Source organism: Odontesthes bonariensis, chromosome 6, assembly GCF_027942865.1.
Source record: "Odontesthes bonariensis isolate fOdoBon6 chromosome 6, fOdoBon6.hap1, whole genome shotgun sequence".
NCBI lineage: Eukaryota > Metazoa > Chordata > Actinopteri > Atheriniformes > Atherinopsidae > Odontesthes > Odontesthes bonariensis.
The window spans coordinates 29,789,645-29,806,427 of NC_134511.1; the positions used below are offsets into that span (position 1 = coordinate 29,789,645).

The 16,783-nt window shown below is 41.4% G+C and overlaps 1 protein-coding gene across 1 annotated transcript in view; it reads right to left on the bottom strand.

The window, feature by feature from the left end:
- slc4a5a (solute carrier family 4 member 5a) overlaps positions 1 to 16,783 on the bottom strand; it is a 44,924-nt gene that overhangs the window by 14,011 nt on the left and 14,130 nt on the right. Inside the window, exons 10-13 of the mRNA XM_075468212.1 lie at positions 2,858 to 3,012; positions 2,436 to 2,567; positions 1,849 to 2,023; positions 14 to 147 (exon numbers count right to left, since the gene is read on the bottom strand). Of these exons, the coding sequence (XP_075324327.1) occupies positions 14 to 147; positions 1,849 to 2,023; positions 2,436 to 2,567; positions 2,858 to 3,012 (596 nt within the window). The remainder of the gene's footprint in view (positions 1 to 13; positions 148 to 1,848; positions 2,024 to 2,435; positions 2,568 to 2,857; positions 3,013 to 16,783) is intronic.

Sequence of the window (16,783 nt, forward strand, 5' to 3'; positions counted from 1 at the left end):
CTAAGACTCTCACTTGCTGAATTCAAACAGGAGCTTTTCAAAGATAAGGATGGGTCCAGTGGAGCTGAGGATGATGAGGGGCTGACCACTAAAGAGACAGAAGACAGTACCAGCCAAGGCTGTACCCAGGAAACTCTCCATCACGCCCTATTGAAAGAAGGAAGAGGTGGCAGAGAGAAAAGATTATGAAAGGAAAAAGTGGATATGAGCCCCAAACTGAGTCATGAAATGGTAATGCAGCTGAAAATAGACTGGAGAGTTGAGGTAGAACTGAGTTGTGTTGTGTTTTTCATTAAGTTATTGAATCCAGCATTAGACATTCTAAGAGTCAAGATATTGTATTCCAAAGGGAACACAAGGGGCAAGGGATTTAGTGGCACAGGACTAAAAAATGACTGTATTATTGCATCCAAATGTATGGTTGATTGTGTGAGATCATACACAGCAACTTATGCACAATACAAGCAATTTGATGTGTTTTACTATTCTAAAAATGCAGGCACATATTCATTAGGTCTGTATTGGATGGTTTTGTCTTGTGTTGTACCCACAGTTTTCCACAGGTGGCAGTGTTGATCAGATGGCGAAATAAATCTTGGTGGGAGCAGAGGTGCAACAGGGACCACTCAGGCATCAGGTTTTATTTTCTCTTAAAAGTGATATTGGTGTTAAGTAAGAGCAGAACCTGTCTGGGCATTCACAAACTGAAGTGTGTGAGAAACCATCTTCACTGCCTGACTCCCTGGTTCATTGCTTGTCAGGACAGTTGCTACCAAGGAGTTTATGTAAACCAAACATTAATCTCATTGCTAACGGACTGAGAATTAGAATGTATTAAGTAATATTAATTATGATGCTTTTTTTTAAACACAAATACTGAAGTATGCTGATTCTGGACAAACTAGACTATACAGTGAAAACCACTTTTACTGTTATGACAAACTAGCTGTGTAGAGTTTATCAAACTAGATTTTTATGACAGATTATACTTGTTTTTCCTATGCTGACATAGGTTGATTGGTTTCGTTCACTATTAAAGACCTCCTCAAGTTAAACATAAAATGTTGTGTCATGACGTAAAAATAAAAAAAACAGCTTGAGGACCAGAATTAGATTCTGTCTTTTGGAAGTACATATCATATGAAAAATAATTTAGTTTACACACTCTTTAGAGTGGAAGTATTTCAACCCTGACACAATTTGGCATTTAGCTATTTACCAAAACATCTTCATGGTATTTTTACATAATTAATGTTGAGTTTTAGTGGGAATTCTTCACTATGATTTGAGGGTATTCATCTGTACTGGAAGAAAGGTTTAAGAACTACAGCTCTTTGATATAGAGAGCCTTCATTCACACGAGTACAATAGGAGCTGGACAAGTGACTCAAAAACTTTAAATGGCTACATTCTTGCTTGTTATTTGTTATTTCCTTAACAGAGAAAGCAGGTTTAAGGGGCTTTCACACAGGATACCTTGGGCTTTGCGCTCCACTTCTGCACCCATTCATGTTCAATATGAAATTTGATTTGTATTGTGCCGTGCTGGGTGCAGGACAATGTCGGGTGTGCCATCCTTGTGCTTCGCACTGAAGTTAAAACAAGCTAAACTTGGGCGCAGCCCTCTGTGATGTCACATCACTGCATCCAGTCGGAGGGAATCTGGCAGGTCTAAACAAATCACCCATCTCAGAGTATCTGACCATCAAATAGGTGTTACTTTATAGTAGAAATAAACAGTTACTTATTTGATGTTTATTTCTGCTTATGTACATTTTTCCCATTATATTTAAAGTTTTCTCTCATGTGAGTTTAACTTCAACAGTGTCTGCACAGGCTCTGTATTACCTGGTAGTTGTCAGTAGCGTCTCCGAGGAGGCCACCAAAGGTGATGGCGTTGGTGATGCAGCCCAAGTAGATGAAGAGCACAGCAGAGATAGATTGAATGTGAAACCCCTCGTAGAAATCACTTGGCAGCCATGGCAATTTCCGCTTTAAGTCCAGGTACAGACCGCCACAGAAGCTGTTGTACAGCAACAAACATTCACACACACATACACAGTGGTAAGGATGCTACATGCATTCCTCAGCATGGCATATTACATCATCTAAAGCAGGAGAGTTTTTCAGTTTATCATTTTCTTGAAAGTTAAAGTGATATCTCGGCAAACATATACAGATAGAACTCCATAAATCAATCTGAGTGAAAAAACAGAAACCGCATATACTAAGTAGTAAACAAACTTTTTTATATATTTTCCTTGTTGAAACTGGCAGGCAAACACTCTATTTGTAACCACAAATAAATAAGTGAGGGAAGTTTTGTACAGTTGGATACATTTGGAAATGTTAATAAAGAATACTCAGATAACCTGTCCATATGCTTGTGTTTGATCCAAAACCTAAGGGTTTGCCATGTGTTGTTAACTACCTACCGTCCAGTGAAAGCCAGTTCCTCTCCAAGTTCATGCTGAGCTGGCATCTCCTCATCATCAGAGAGACGTCCTCCTCCTCCTCCAGCTGTTCCATTCATCTGTCCCAGCTCATTTAAGGAAAACACTGACTTCCTACAGAAAACATACACACACAACCACAGAGAGTAAATAAGAGGCTTTTCATCCTTGCAGACCTTGATCAGTGCTGACATGGAGCCAAGATTTCACCCACCATTAAGCTTTATCTCTCTCTTTCATTCCAGACACAATTCATTTTGCTGCTATGTTTACATCTTTGACAAAACAAAGCGGCTTTACCAAGCCATTATAATCATTGTAGACTTATTGCTTATTGCGTAGCTGTGCTACAACAACTCTGTGAGCTTCATGTTGATTACTGAGGTGATAAGAGAAATGGCAACCTTTTGTCAGCTGAGGGGACTTTCTTGGGTGGCTCAATGCGGATTTTGGGATCCCATTCTCCAGGTGGAAGTACAATAACTTCATCCAAAAACTCATCTATGCCGGCAATGAGGTCTTCCCTATCTCTGGCCTTGTAGGCTACATCGCTGAAGAGCTTTGAGGGGGAGAGAAAGATAAACAATGAGGATTTCACAACTTCACTAATATAATTGTGAATCAAACAACAACAACAACTTTCACAATGGAAAGCAGCAGATCTCGGCAGAGGGGTGAAGAAAAATATTTTCCCAGGAGCACCGTTGCTTTCTTTCATTGACTTTCTCTTTGCAACCACAATACAAAGAACCTAACTTGATTTTGGTCTGCAGAACACTCACTGACTGTATTAGAGACTTTTCCAATGCGCCGAGAAGTTTCTAAACAGACATTAATCCAGCTATCAATCGCCCATTAAATTGATAGGCTGAATTAGCCTACTTTATGTGGCACAGAAAACTTCAGACTTGAATTAAACTGCCTAATGAGGCAAATGTTTTACAAATTATGCAAGTTGGCTTCTTTATGAGCACATAAAGACAAGGAAGCCCGAGGATAAACTCGGCGAGCAATACATACAGAACATGATTAGTCTGTGTGACATTTTCCTTTGAAAGCGGTTGGTATGAACCCATATCAGCATGTTATCAAAGAAGCTCCTAATGCAAAATGCATAAGCCATCGGTGACAAGAGTTATCAAATTTGTAGTTTTGTACATTCCGAATAAAAGCAGAACTCATTCTCCAGGAGGTAGGTTTAGCAGCAATATGTAGACAGCCCTGAGTCCCTTTCCAGGTTTCCATTCACACGCAATGCAAAGCCACAAAACAGAATTGTAAATCATCTAAGTTTCCACTGAGTGATCTGAAGCTAATAAACTAGGCTGAGTCGTGTCACCAGAGGGTGAGGTAGTTGTCCCAGTCATAAGGAGACCAGGAGGAGAACAACAGCTGGGGTGGACATCCACAAAAGGAAAATGGACAGAGCTCTTCTTCAAGACTATATTTAATCTCTGGGAATAACTGTGATAACCCATCCTATCTGGGAAGAGGCTGGTGAATCGGATGAGTTTAAGGAGTACCTGAAAAGGGTGGTGACTCACATGATTTAAATATTTACAGGTGTTAGATACAATTCTCAAAGTGTCATTCTTCCACTAATAAGTATAAAATATTTTTTGAAACAGGTGAAAGCCACCTCATGCAAGAGTATAAGCATTTCAATTTATTTATTTAGTTCCTTTACCTTTTCCAGTCAACCTTTTAAGCCGTGAATTAAAAGTAGAAATGAAACCTTGGCACCCATTATGTTCACATCCCCTATCTAATCTTGTCTGTCCTCGTTGCCTTTCACGAGGCCTGGTAGCAAAGCTGTACAACCTTCTGATAAGGAACTCCATGAAACCTCTTTCTGTTGTGTCAATATGGGATAGGGAGCTTAAGGCAATGGGTGTTGATCCAGACTGGGAGGAGATATGGGACAATCTACCACTAACATCTAAGTGCCTGGCACATCAACTAATTCATTATAAGATGATCCACAAGGCATATACAACACCATACATACGTTTCAAAATGAATATCTCTCAAAATCCACGATGCATGCTTTGCCAGAACGCCACAGGTACCTTCCTCCATATGTTTTGGGAATGTCCCATTATAAGTATATTTTGGAAATATGTTATTGAGATGCTATCCAAGTTTCTTGACATTACTCTTGTGTTAGACCCCTGTTTTTGTTTATTGAATGATGATTCCACACTTGAGCTCTCTCTACGTGAAAAACGTCTGGTGTTTGCTGGCTTCACAGCTGGCAAAAAGTCAATCTTCCAGCTGTGGTTCAAACCTGATATTGGTGCAAAATGTTCCTGGATCAGATCCTTACTGGACATTGCATCAATGGAGGAGACCACAGCTCGACTAAACAACGCCAGTTTATCTACAGTAAATGCATGGAAGGGACTTTGCTCAAGAATTAAGGACATTTTAACCAGTTAAAGTCTATTGGTATGATGTCCCTGCTAGTTTTTTTTCTTTTTCTTCCCTTTTATTTGATCTGCCTTTGTTTTGTTTTTGTTTATTCTTGTGTGCACTATTAAGCCATATCTTGCTTGTACGTATTCCTCTGACAGTACAAATAAAAATTATAATCACAAAAAAAAAGTAGAAATGGAAACCTGGCAACCCAGATAGCAGTGGACTCCGGGGCGGATCCGTCCTCAAGCCGGGCAGGTCCGCCGTCCTGATCAACCGCTCGCCCCGCCTCCACACAGTGTTGTATCTCATCAGCGCGATGAGGTGGATCCGCACATTGTACGCGCTCTTTTCAAACCTCGGCTTCAGCTGCATTCGGAGTTGGACAGCGACACGCCCCGCCTCAAAACAATGTACTGTGAAACCAGTGGCGGCTGCTGACTTTTAAAACAGGGGAAGCCCATATTACGCGTTCAGGGTTGTAGTGGCTCGTGCCATCCCAAAGCAGAAGATAGCAAAGTTAAAAAGAATTAGTTATAACATAGCTATGTCTAGTATGACAAGCATGCCCAGCAAATACACAGAAAGAAGGTATAGACTTTGAAAATTCACACAGCAAGGCCAAAATCAAGTATGATCGAATCTAAGGCCTGTAAATGGCTGGATCTGTGGCTGGATCAGAATCTGTGGAGCATTTTTCCCTGTCATAATGAATACTTAGAGTTTGATGGTGGTGGTAAGTACTCTTAAAAAAGGTAACATTTGTGAATGGGCAGCATGAATTCTGGAAAGAAACAACTAAAAGTATTACACAGTGCACCTTTAATGGAAATCAGAGGCGGCGCTACAGGGTTGCTTGCAGTTGCTATAGCAACCCCAAGAAATTACTCAGCAACCCTAAAGCAACCCCAGACTTTTTGTCAAAACGACCTATTTAAAACAATAATCCACGCTTTGCTTGACATTTTAGTAAAACGGCATTGAACACGTCCAAATAAACCTCTGGCCGAATCATACCGGTATCCGGCACCATCCCTACCATTTGTGTCATATGAATCGGACTAAGTGGAATGAATCGGTGGAACGGAGGGAGCGCATAAAAAACTTCAACTCAGGGCCGTGGGCTCTCGTTCAACATGACACAGCCTGGGACCCTCCCCCACCCAGTCGTTGGTGCATGCTTCAGAAAAATGGAAAAGTTTTTACTGTTTTGTAAAAGGCAATCAAGTTCAAACATACAGGAACCAGCTCACAGAAAGATGGTGAGGCTGGGGATGGGCTCGTTAGCCAGAATTCTGTTTATCGCGCTAAGTAGACATATTTTGTTGGTCAGCTGTGCAAACGTGTGCTCACACAATAATGGTGTATCTTGAATGCTGACCTGGAGTCCCAAGCCTGTTTTAATGGAGAGAGTTGGCATAAGAGACGGCATTTTCACAGCAATGAATGAGATGGACCGGTATGCCTGTTAGTGGTGCGTGTGTGCTTGCGTGCGTGGACTGGGACTGTCCTGCCCCTTGGCCTTCTATGCAGTTGCACAGTGCGACATGATACATCTGTCTGTTTGTGAGTAGTAAGCTCCTGTAGCAGTCACAGTGCCGTGTGGATTAAGAGTTTTTCAAACTTTGACAAAACCAACATTCCTGTGGGGGATGTTTACGTATGTCGATATAAACCAGATCTTCATTTTCTTTCCACAAAGGAAAAAGAGACAGAAACTGCCTAATTTACGTTAACCCTCTACCCTCTTAAGAGCTTTTGGGAGTGAAAAATAAGCAACAGACACTTGCCATAAAAATTGGAAAACTCGAATGAACAAAGGATCTCTCTGTTGGAGATGTTGGAGGCCTCACTATCTTATCTTCACCATGAATCACGGTTGACATATTAACACCCTCTCCCACCAGAGAAAGAGACCAGATGGCTACCCACGAACTGAGAAGACTTCACTAAGACTCACTTTTAGTCGAATCTTAAAACTATATTAAATGTGTTTGATAACCGTATACAATTTCTTTCAGGTTTCCAGCTTGATCACAAGACGCATATAGAGACAATTTGTACGATTCTGGCTTAAATATTGACAAAGAACTGATTTTGGTTGAAAATGCCCAACCTGCCTGATGGAACCACATTGCCCCCTAGTGGTCTGCAGTGTTGATTAGTTGAACATTTAAATCCCAGAGGACTCAGTAAAATGGACAAGATATATGCAACTATTAACTTCTAACGATGTCCCTTCGGTATCTATTTGGTATTTGTTTGGTATCCCCATTGTTAACACAGAAAATTAACATTGTGTGGTTCACTATTCATATGTCACGATTTCATAGATATTCATCTGAATTTTGAAAGTCATAATCATCAATTACGTTGTGTGTTATTTTGATGTCTTTATATTGCAAGTCTATGTTATATCTTTAATCTGCATATCTTAACAAGATGTGGTGATTTCAGAATCACCGAGACAAATGTTCTATGAGACAGAGTTTCTCATCCAGAAATCCCCACGCAAAACAGATCATCTTACACAGTTCAGGCATATCATTGGCTGAAAGAGTAGTGTAAGCTTACGTCACGCCCCGCCTCCGAGAGTCAAAACCCGGAGCCCGCGAAAAACACAGTCTCTCGCTCTCGTTCTCTCGTTTTCTGGCTCTCGCTTCAGGCGTCTTGTTTCTGGCTTCATGCCACTTGTTCCAGAAGAGTTCCAACCCAGAGTTTCAGAAGGAGATTTGAGCAGAGAACAGTTGCTCAGAGAGATTTGGAGATGGTTTGAGCAGAAGAGAAGAGCTCACCAGAGTCTGGGAGTTTTCCCATAATCTCAGGAGAGAGCGGAAAGACAGAGGATGAGCGATGCAGAGGACGACCGGAGGAAGCCCTCCAGAACCCAGTGAGACCCCGGAGACGAGAAAGAAAGACCCGAACAAAGATAAGAACAGGATGAAGTTTTCCTACCAAGAAAACCAACTCCAAGCAACCTTTTATTAATCTTCTGTGAACTTAAGTTCACTTCATCAGAGAAGCAACGGACCCACTGACACTCAGAAGATTCGATCATCTAACCACAGCCCTCGGCACCATCGTTCCCGTTTCCCAGTGAAAGAAGCAACTGAGAAGTCCGCTAAAGTCAGCCACCGCAACCAGGAAGGCCCAGAGAGCGGAAGAGAAATCCCCTCGGACCCCGCGTGGCCGCTGCCGTGTTCCGAGCTGACTAAGCAGAACTTCAGCACAGTAAGACCGACCCGTTTTCACCTTAAAGTGGGTTTGATGGATGTCTCGAGGCTTTCACAGAATGATACATTAATCCGAAATGTCAGTATTTAGCGTCAAATAGTCAGCCAACCTAAACTATGTGAATACATCCAGTATCTCCCCATTCCCCATATTTTATTTTCCATTCACTAAGTGTTTTATATAATCACCCATATTCAATGCATCTCCTGTTTGTTTTAAAGGTACATGTTTTGGTCATATCATTTTAATAAATAGTTCATATATCTATATATATATGTTATAATCACAGATTGTGTCGTATGCTTTCTTTACGTAATGTCTGTCCAACCAAACGAGAACTTCACGAAAGTAGCGAGATATGAGACTGATTATTAATTGATTATTAACTGATTATTAACTGATTATTAATTTAACATACCAGGATCGTAATATTTCAACAGTTTTCCTACCTGACTGTAATTAAAGTAAATTATAGGTAGGTGGTGCCCTAAATTCGAGGTTTTAAAGGTTTATTTGAGACAGTGAAAACGTCTTATAAATCCTTATATTTGATGCAAATGCCCGATAAAGCTACACTCCGCTGATAACTTCCAAGTTTGCAGTATGCAAGGCTACATTACACTATGCAAGGCTGAATGCATGACTATGGGTCAGTTAATGTTGCGTTGTTCGCGCGCGCGCGGGGGGCGGGGGGTGGTTGTGCGCTGTTTTGACTAGCAACTCCTCACATTCATGCAGCAACCGCATAGCAACCCCAATGAAAAATCGCTTGCGCCGCCGCTGATGGAAATGGAAACGATGGGAAATGAGTGAAACTCCGACAGCACATTCACAGACAACTTTCGTATCCGCTTTGGGACTGAAGTTCCAGCGTGCTTCTCCCCGCTTAAAAATTCGGCTGCCACAGGATCTCTCATGATGGACAAACGCTAAAGGGCCGTGTATACAGGGCGGTTTATGGTCGGAAACCAGGTCGTCTGCGTGTGTGTCGCAGTTAACGCAGACATGTCCCCCCCACTTACGCAGACACTCTGGTGCACCTCCCCAAAATTGTAACTAAAGGGCTGTGTATACTCTCGCAGCAGTGTGTCGCAGTGAGCTTGTCGCAGACATAACGCAGTTATTTTTGATTTATGCCCAATTTTGAAGCGCGGTCTGCGCTATGTTAATTTCACGCCACAACGCAAGAGGGACAATCACGAACAGTTCATTCAACAACAATGGCGACTGGACAAATGCGCACTTTGATTGAGATGCAGCTGATCGATCTAGAAATAGAAGAAATATTGCTACTACTGGAGCTGGCAGAGAGGCGAAAGAATCGTCACGGTTAGCACGGTTAGCGTCACCATTAGCCGGTTAGCAAACCGGAAATACGCATAGTGTAGAGTGGATGTAGAGTTGACCAATCAGAGGCCTCCTTTCTCTCCTCCCTGCGACGATATCTGCGTCACAGATGGCGGACGGCAGTGAGTGAGACGTGTAGGTCCGGCCCCTGGGAGAAAACTTTTTGATCTTTAATTCCGAAATCATCATTAGGAAATGGATTACGTGCCTCGTTAATTTAGACATGTGATTTCGGAACATTGACCTTTCTTCGGGACTTTCTTGCAAGACTGACGACTTAATAGACAACTATCCAAACAATTCCACCTGCACGTGTATGTCGCCCAAGACCCGTTCCAGACCTGAGATGGAGAAAATCCAAGCAACACTGGACAAGCTGGTGGCAACAAACGCTACCCTCACCAGTAAAATGGACAAACTTGACGCTGTTTCTAAAAAATTGGACAAACTACATGACTCGGTGAATTCGATTGGTGTGCGGCTCGACTATACGGAGGCTAACCTGCTCGAGCAATCTAACAAGGTAGCTGCTCAAGAGATTAAAATCAAGGAGCTTAGCAATAAACTTGAAGAAGCTATGAACGCCATTGACAATCTTGAAAATCGATCGAGGAGAAGGAATCTCAGATTACTGAATCTACCGGAGAAGAGCGAAGCAGGACACAGAATGGAGACATACCTGGCGAAGAACCTGTCCACTCTCCTGGGCATTCCACTTCAGGAGCAAGACATTGAAATTGCCCACAGAATTGGTCCACTGGACGAGGAGAATCCTAGGCCCCGCACAGTGATCTTTAAACTGTGTCATCTCCCAAAGAGGGATGCCATTCTGAGGGCAGCGAAGACCAAAACAATGACGCTCAGTGACCTCCCCGACGTGACATTACGGATTTCGGAGGATATCTCGATGCGTAGGAGGAAACTTCGGGATCAATACTGGCCATTGCGGGAGCAACTTCATGAGAGAAACATCAAGACCAGGATCCACGACCCAGGCATTCTTCTTGTTTGGATTGACGAACAACCTCTGAAGTTCCAGAATGTGGAGGTGGCTAAAGATACATTGAAACAGACATACCCTGATCTGAAGACAAAGTAGCTAACCAGCGCTGATCACTGCGCTCTGGGAGGGGGGTAAGTGGCAAGTGGAAAGTGACACTATTTTTCCAATAGGCCTATATTTTTTCTCGGCCTTATTTTTGTGGTGGCTAACCTTCTGATGATTTCTCTCTTTTTTGCTACATGATTTTGTTATCTGAGACTGCATAATATGCCACTTTTTTTTGTCTTGCCCTTGCCTACTGCGTGGTCATCTGGGAATAGTTTATTTGGCATATCCTACTCTGGATTTCTTCTGGACATATCAGATTGCAGTGTTGGCCTATTTGCTGTTGTGAACCGGGATGTAATTTGAGACCTCATAGGCCCATTTCATAGGATTATCTTTGCTTATTTTATTATGGCAATCCATGCAATCTATTTAGGACTATGTTTATTTTGGCAACCTATGCTTATGGCAATCTATGTTCACTTATACCTACAACATTCCTAATTTATTTTCATCTCAATCTGGACATTTTAGACTTAATATTGACTGCACTGACCCAAGGATAATTATTTGTCTAATCGCGCTACAATGGTGAATATGAAGTCCCTACTTGCGGAGATGCAATTAACTGAGTTTGGATCTGGGAGATTATGGACTGACGTGTTCCCCTTTTTTTTTTTTTTTTTTTCTACCTCCTTTAGTCTCGAAGATAAGGTCTTACTTATTGGATTTTTTTTTTTTCTCCCTCTTGGGGTTTTTCTGCGGACTTGCCCTCTATTAGTTTGGTGGGTTGGGGAAACATGGGTACATCAGTAACACCCATGTACTGTAGGGTTTTTGTGTTATTTGTTATTTTTTGTTTGTTTTGTCCAGTGTGTGGCGGGTGTGTGTGTGTGTGTGTGTGTGTGGGGGGGGGTCTCCGCTTGCTGCCGTGCGTGGGTGTGTGCGTGTGGTTGTGCGTGTGTGTGCGGTCGTGCGTGTGTGTCTGGTTTGTGTGTGCGTGTGCTTGTGTGTTTGGATACATGGGTTGGAAATTACAGGTCTTGCTCTCCTGGTTTTTTTTTTTTTGTTTACTGTACGCTTTACTATTTACAGCTCACCCTCTTTTTCCACAACAATGTGAATGACAAAACTTACTGTGCTTTCTTTTAATGCGCGTGGCCTTAATTTGCCACATAAGCGCACAAGTTTTTTGGATACATTGAAGAGAGAGAAGGAGGATATAGCCTTGGTTAGCGAATCCCACCTGCTAATAAAAGATGTCCACAAATTACAAAACAACCATTATTGTGTAAAGGCAAGTGCTTCTGCTCTTAATAAAACTAAAGGTGTATTAATCCTTGTTCGACGAAACTTTCAGTTCACCAACGTAGATGTGGGTAATGACTCGGATGGCAGAATCACATTTATGAAGACCATTATAGAAAATAAGAAAATAGCCTTTTTGTCTGTATACGCGCCCAATACTTTTGATGTTGTCTTTTATGCGCGCTTGTCCAATATAATGCATGACCTATCTGACTACCGATTAATAGTTGGAGCAGATTTTAATGCAGTTTGGGACCATTCCTTAGATAGGACGGCTATTACAGAGGGCAGTGATCAGAAGCTAGCGTCGGGTGCATTAAGGAAATGGGCTCAAGATTTTGCATTAATGGATATATGGCGTACTACCAATAACAATAAACGTGACTTCTCGTTTTATTCTGCAAGACACCAGTCATTTTCAAGGATAGATTTTATCTTTATATCTAACAGTTTTCTTGATAACGTGAGTACTGATATGCTCCCCTTGGCTTTCTCTGACCATAAAGCGGTCATCTGTCGAGGTAACATTTCGACGTCTCGGGACCGTGCCCCACGCTGGCGCTTTAATACTTCCTTGTTACACGAAGAGAACTTTGTGAATCAGCTTGAAACAGGTCTGGTCGAATTTTTACATTTTAACGAGCACTCTGTGGAAGACGTTCGTGTATTATGGGACTCGGTGAAGGGATACATTCGGAGCAACTGCATATCGTTTTCCTCTCATTTAAATAAGACCCGTCGGCGCAGAGTCTTTGAATTGGAGCGCGATCTGAAACAACTGGAATACGCTATGCATAATACTGTCTCTGTAGATTTAACATCACAACGTAAAAAGGTTAAAGATGAGATTGACTCGCTGTATAGACAACGGGCTGATTTCCTTATTCGCACACGACAAAACCATTATTTTGAAGGAGCTCGCCCTAGCCGGTCATTAGCCGTAAGCCTGCGCTCCTGCGAAAGCTTTGCGCACATACCATCCATAAAGGCAGCGGACGGAACTTTGGTAACAGACCCGAAACTAATTAACCAAATGTTTCGTACATTCTACTCTAATCTATACCGTTCTGAGGTTCCCTATGACCCTATGAAATTTGAAGTATTTGTTAAAGATCTAAATCTTACCAAAGTGTTACCTCATGAGGCTTCTTCTCTTGATGCGCCAATTACCCTGTCCGAACTAGAGTCAGCCTTACACAGTCTTAATAAAGGTAAATCGCCGGGCTTTGATGGGATTCCACCTGAACTGTACATGAAATTCTGGTCTCAACTTGGCCCTTTATTGTTAAACATGATAAACCATGCGATTTCAAGTGGATCCTTTTCAAGGGATGTGAACACCGCCACGATTACATTATTGCATAAAAAGGGTAAAGATCCGAACGACTGCGCAAACTACCGTCCATTATCTCTTCTGAACACCGATATTAAATTGTTCGCCAAAATACTTGCTCTAAGATTGGAGCCACTTATGAACAAACTTATACATCCCGACCAAACAGGTTTTGTGAAATCGCGGTTATCCGCTGACAACGTTCACAGATTATTGCATATACTTGAGCAATCTGCCGTGGCCAAATCTCCTTATGCTGTGTTATCACTAGACGCAAAAAAAGCATTCGACGTTTTGGAATGCCATTATTTATGGGCTGTCCTTCGCCATATGGGTTTTGGTGTCAATTACATTAACATGATAAAAACACTGTATGCTTCTCCTTCTGCTATGGTGATGACGGGAAATATTTGTTCACCTTTATTCCCAGTGGGCCGCAGCTCCAGACAAGGATGTGTTCTTTCTCCGCTTTTGTTTGTATTATCACTTGAACCCTTGGCACAGAAGGTGCGTCAATCATCACACACTCCTATTACTGTACATGGAATGGACCTTTTCATTTCTCTCTACTGTGATGATATTTTATTATACTTGGGGGATGTAACTTAATCTACTCCACATGTATTATCGATATTTAATTCTTTCTCTGATATATCAGGTTACACGATTAACTGGTCTAAATCGGCTTTACTACCTCTGAACAATATTACGAAGCAAGTATCGCTACCAACCAATGTGCCCGTGGTTGACCAATTTAAATACTTGGGATTATCCATTTTTCCTTTATTACAAACTACCTTGGCTTTTAACTATAATAAGACACTTAAGCAGGTGGAAAATGATCTAGCGAGATGGATGTCCATTCCCAACACATTTAGCGCACGAGTTTCAATTATTAAGATGAATATCCTTCCACGAGTTAACTTCTGCAGTACCATGTTACCCTTGGCTCCCCCTCCTGATCATTGGGAGAAATTACATAGACTGCTGTGTAATTATGTGTGGAAAGGAAAGCGCCCAAGGATTAAAATGTCTACATTGCAAAGACAGAAAGTCTCTGGTGGCCTTGGGGTCCCAAACTTTGAGCACTATTTCTGGGCTTCAACTCTTCGACCTCTTAGCACCTGGTTTAATACGGGAGCACAAGTGGCCTGGCGACCTTTGGAGGAAAACTTGGTCAAACCACATAGGCTTGAGGATTTAATCCATTCCAATATTCCTCTTAAAATGTGTAAATCCAAGTTTGGCTCCCTTGTCTCACACCTTGTTGCCACCTGGAGAATTGTAGAATGCTATTCCAAAACCCACCTGAAATATCACTCTCACCTCCCTTTATTCAATAACTTTGATCTCTATTTGGGGAAACACCCAATTTATTTTCCTCAGTGGAGTGATAAAGGGATTAATACCCTTTCCGACATTACATCCAATAATACATTAAGATCTTTTCAAGACTTATTTCCCACTACAATTTACCTGGTACTTCTTTTTTCTTTTACCTACAAATCCGTAGTGCTCTTCGTGCATACGGGGTCCCCTGTGGAGAAAAACTGGAGTGTCACCCAATACAAAAGATTTGTTTATCCACCAAAGGTTTGGTTTCCAATCTCTATACTCACATTGCCAAAGGTGTGGAAAAGCCTATACAAGTTGATACGCTTTGGAGCCATGATCTTTCAATTACATCTTCCACAATCAACTGGACAACAGTATGGCCAAAGATTGTTTTATCATCACGTAACCCTAACCATCAGATGATTCATTATAACTTTATTCACAGACTTTATACTACTCCTCTTAAATTATTTTACATGAAAAGAAAATCATCACCGACATGCGAGCTGTGCTCCTTAGGAGCTACAGGAACATTTCTACATATGGTCTGGGACTGCCCTGGGGTGCAACCATTTTGGGAAATGGTTTCTAAAAAGATCTCTTCTATTCTTGACAGTACCATCCCTTGCTCTCCAAGGATTTTGCTACTGAACGATTTTACTGAGCTAGACCTTTCCTTGATGCATCAACGCTGGTATTTGGTAGCCCTAACTGCCGCTAAAAAAAATAATCGCACAAAGATGGAAAACTCCCCATGCTTTGTCACAACAACAATGGATTAATACAGTCATAGATCTGGCTAAACTTGAGAAATCTGTGGCCAGTATGCACGGTGCTCAGAGCAAGAATATTAACTTGTGGTCATCTTTTATTGATAGATTATTGGATTGATGGCTTGTGATGATGTCCTGTTGCTTTCTTTTTTCACTTTCTTATCCTCTTCTACTTCTTGCATCTACATCAACTATTCTGAGCTGTTTTTTTTTTGTTTTTTTTCTTCTTTTTCTTTTTGATAAACTTTTTTCTTTGTGTTTTCTATTAGGACCGGGTGAGTGAGCTGGGAATGAGACCTGAGTGAGCTGGGAAGGAGACCTGTGTGTGTGTGTGTGTGTGTGTGTGTGTGTGCGTGTGTGTGTGGGGGGGGTGCTGGTATGGATGTTGATTGTCGTCCATTGTCGTTTCATGTGTTGTGTATTTGTTTTTTTTGTTTGACATAAAAATACAATAAAAATTTGATCACAGAAAAAAAAAACTGCTTGTTCATGCAGATGGAAAGCGGGTGAATCTGTTTCTATGATTTAACTTTTAACTTTGTATATAGCATACCATGATATAGCATATGTACCATAGCGATATAGATATAGCATTAGCTAGCTCACATAGCATATTGCCGGTAGGTAATGTAGATTTGAGTTAACCCTGGTAGTTTTTATGAGGTACCACCAGGGACATAAATCAGAATTAACTTCCATATACACATATGAAATTAAACTCTTCCACATACTATACTCAAAACCTTGCACAAACACTAGTGAAAAGCTCTCACATAAACTAGTGAAAAGCTTTCATATATACTACTGAAAAGCTTTACCTTTCATATATACTAGTAAAAAGCTCTCATATACAATGGTCAAACCTCTCATATACACATGTCAAACCTCTCACACACTGGTCAAACCTCTCATACACGTCAAATATTTGTGGATTTCAGTTGAAACGGAAGGCATTTCAGTGAAACAGGAAGGTGTTTTATTAAACCGGGAGTTGTTGTTTTAAACAGAAGTCATTCTGGTTAGCTTCGTGCGTTTTGTGCAATCTCCTGCCGGTATTTTATGAAATAAAATAAACGACAATTGCTCAGCCACCCGCTGAATACCTCACACAAGCAGCGGCATTACTCAACTTTATTTTGGCTTCAACGGAGACCCTGTTCCGGATTCTGTACGATTGTCATCATTCATTGATGCTATGTATAGATATGATCCTAATAATAGAGACATCATCAACACACTGATATTCAGTTATCCATGCACCGAAGCACTGTTGGGCTTGATAGCGAGGGGCATATTCCCTTCTGACTGCAGCTGCAGCTGGCAAAGGCATGCATGTTTTCACTAGTTTATGTGAGAGCTTTTCACTAGTGTTTGTGCAAGGTTTTGAGAATAGTATGTGGAAGAGTTTAATTTCATATGTGTATATGGAAGTTAATTCTGATTTATGTCTCTGGTGGCACCTCATAAGTTTTGGTCACTAAATATTTCACTCATCATTTCATTCATCTAAGTTGACCATACACAGGTTATTTTTGTT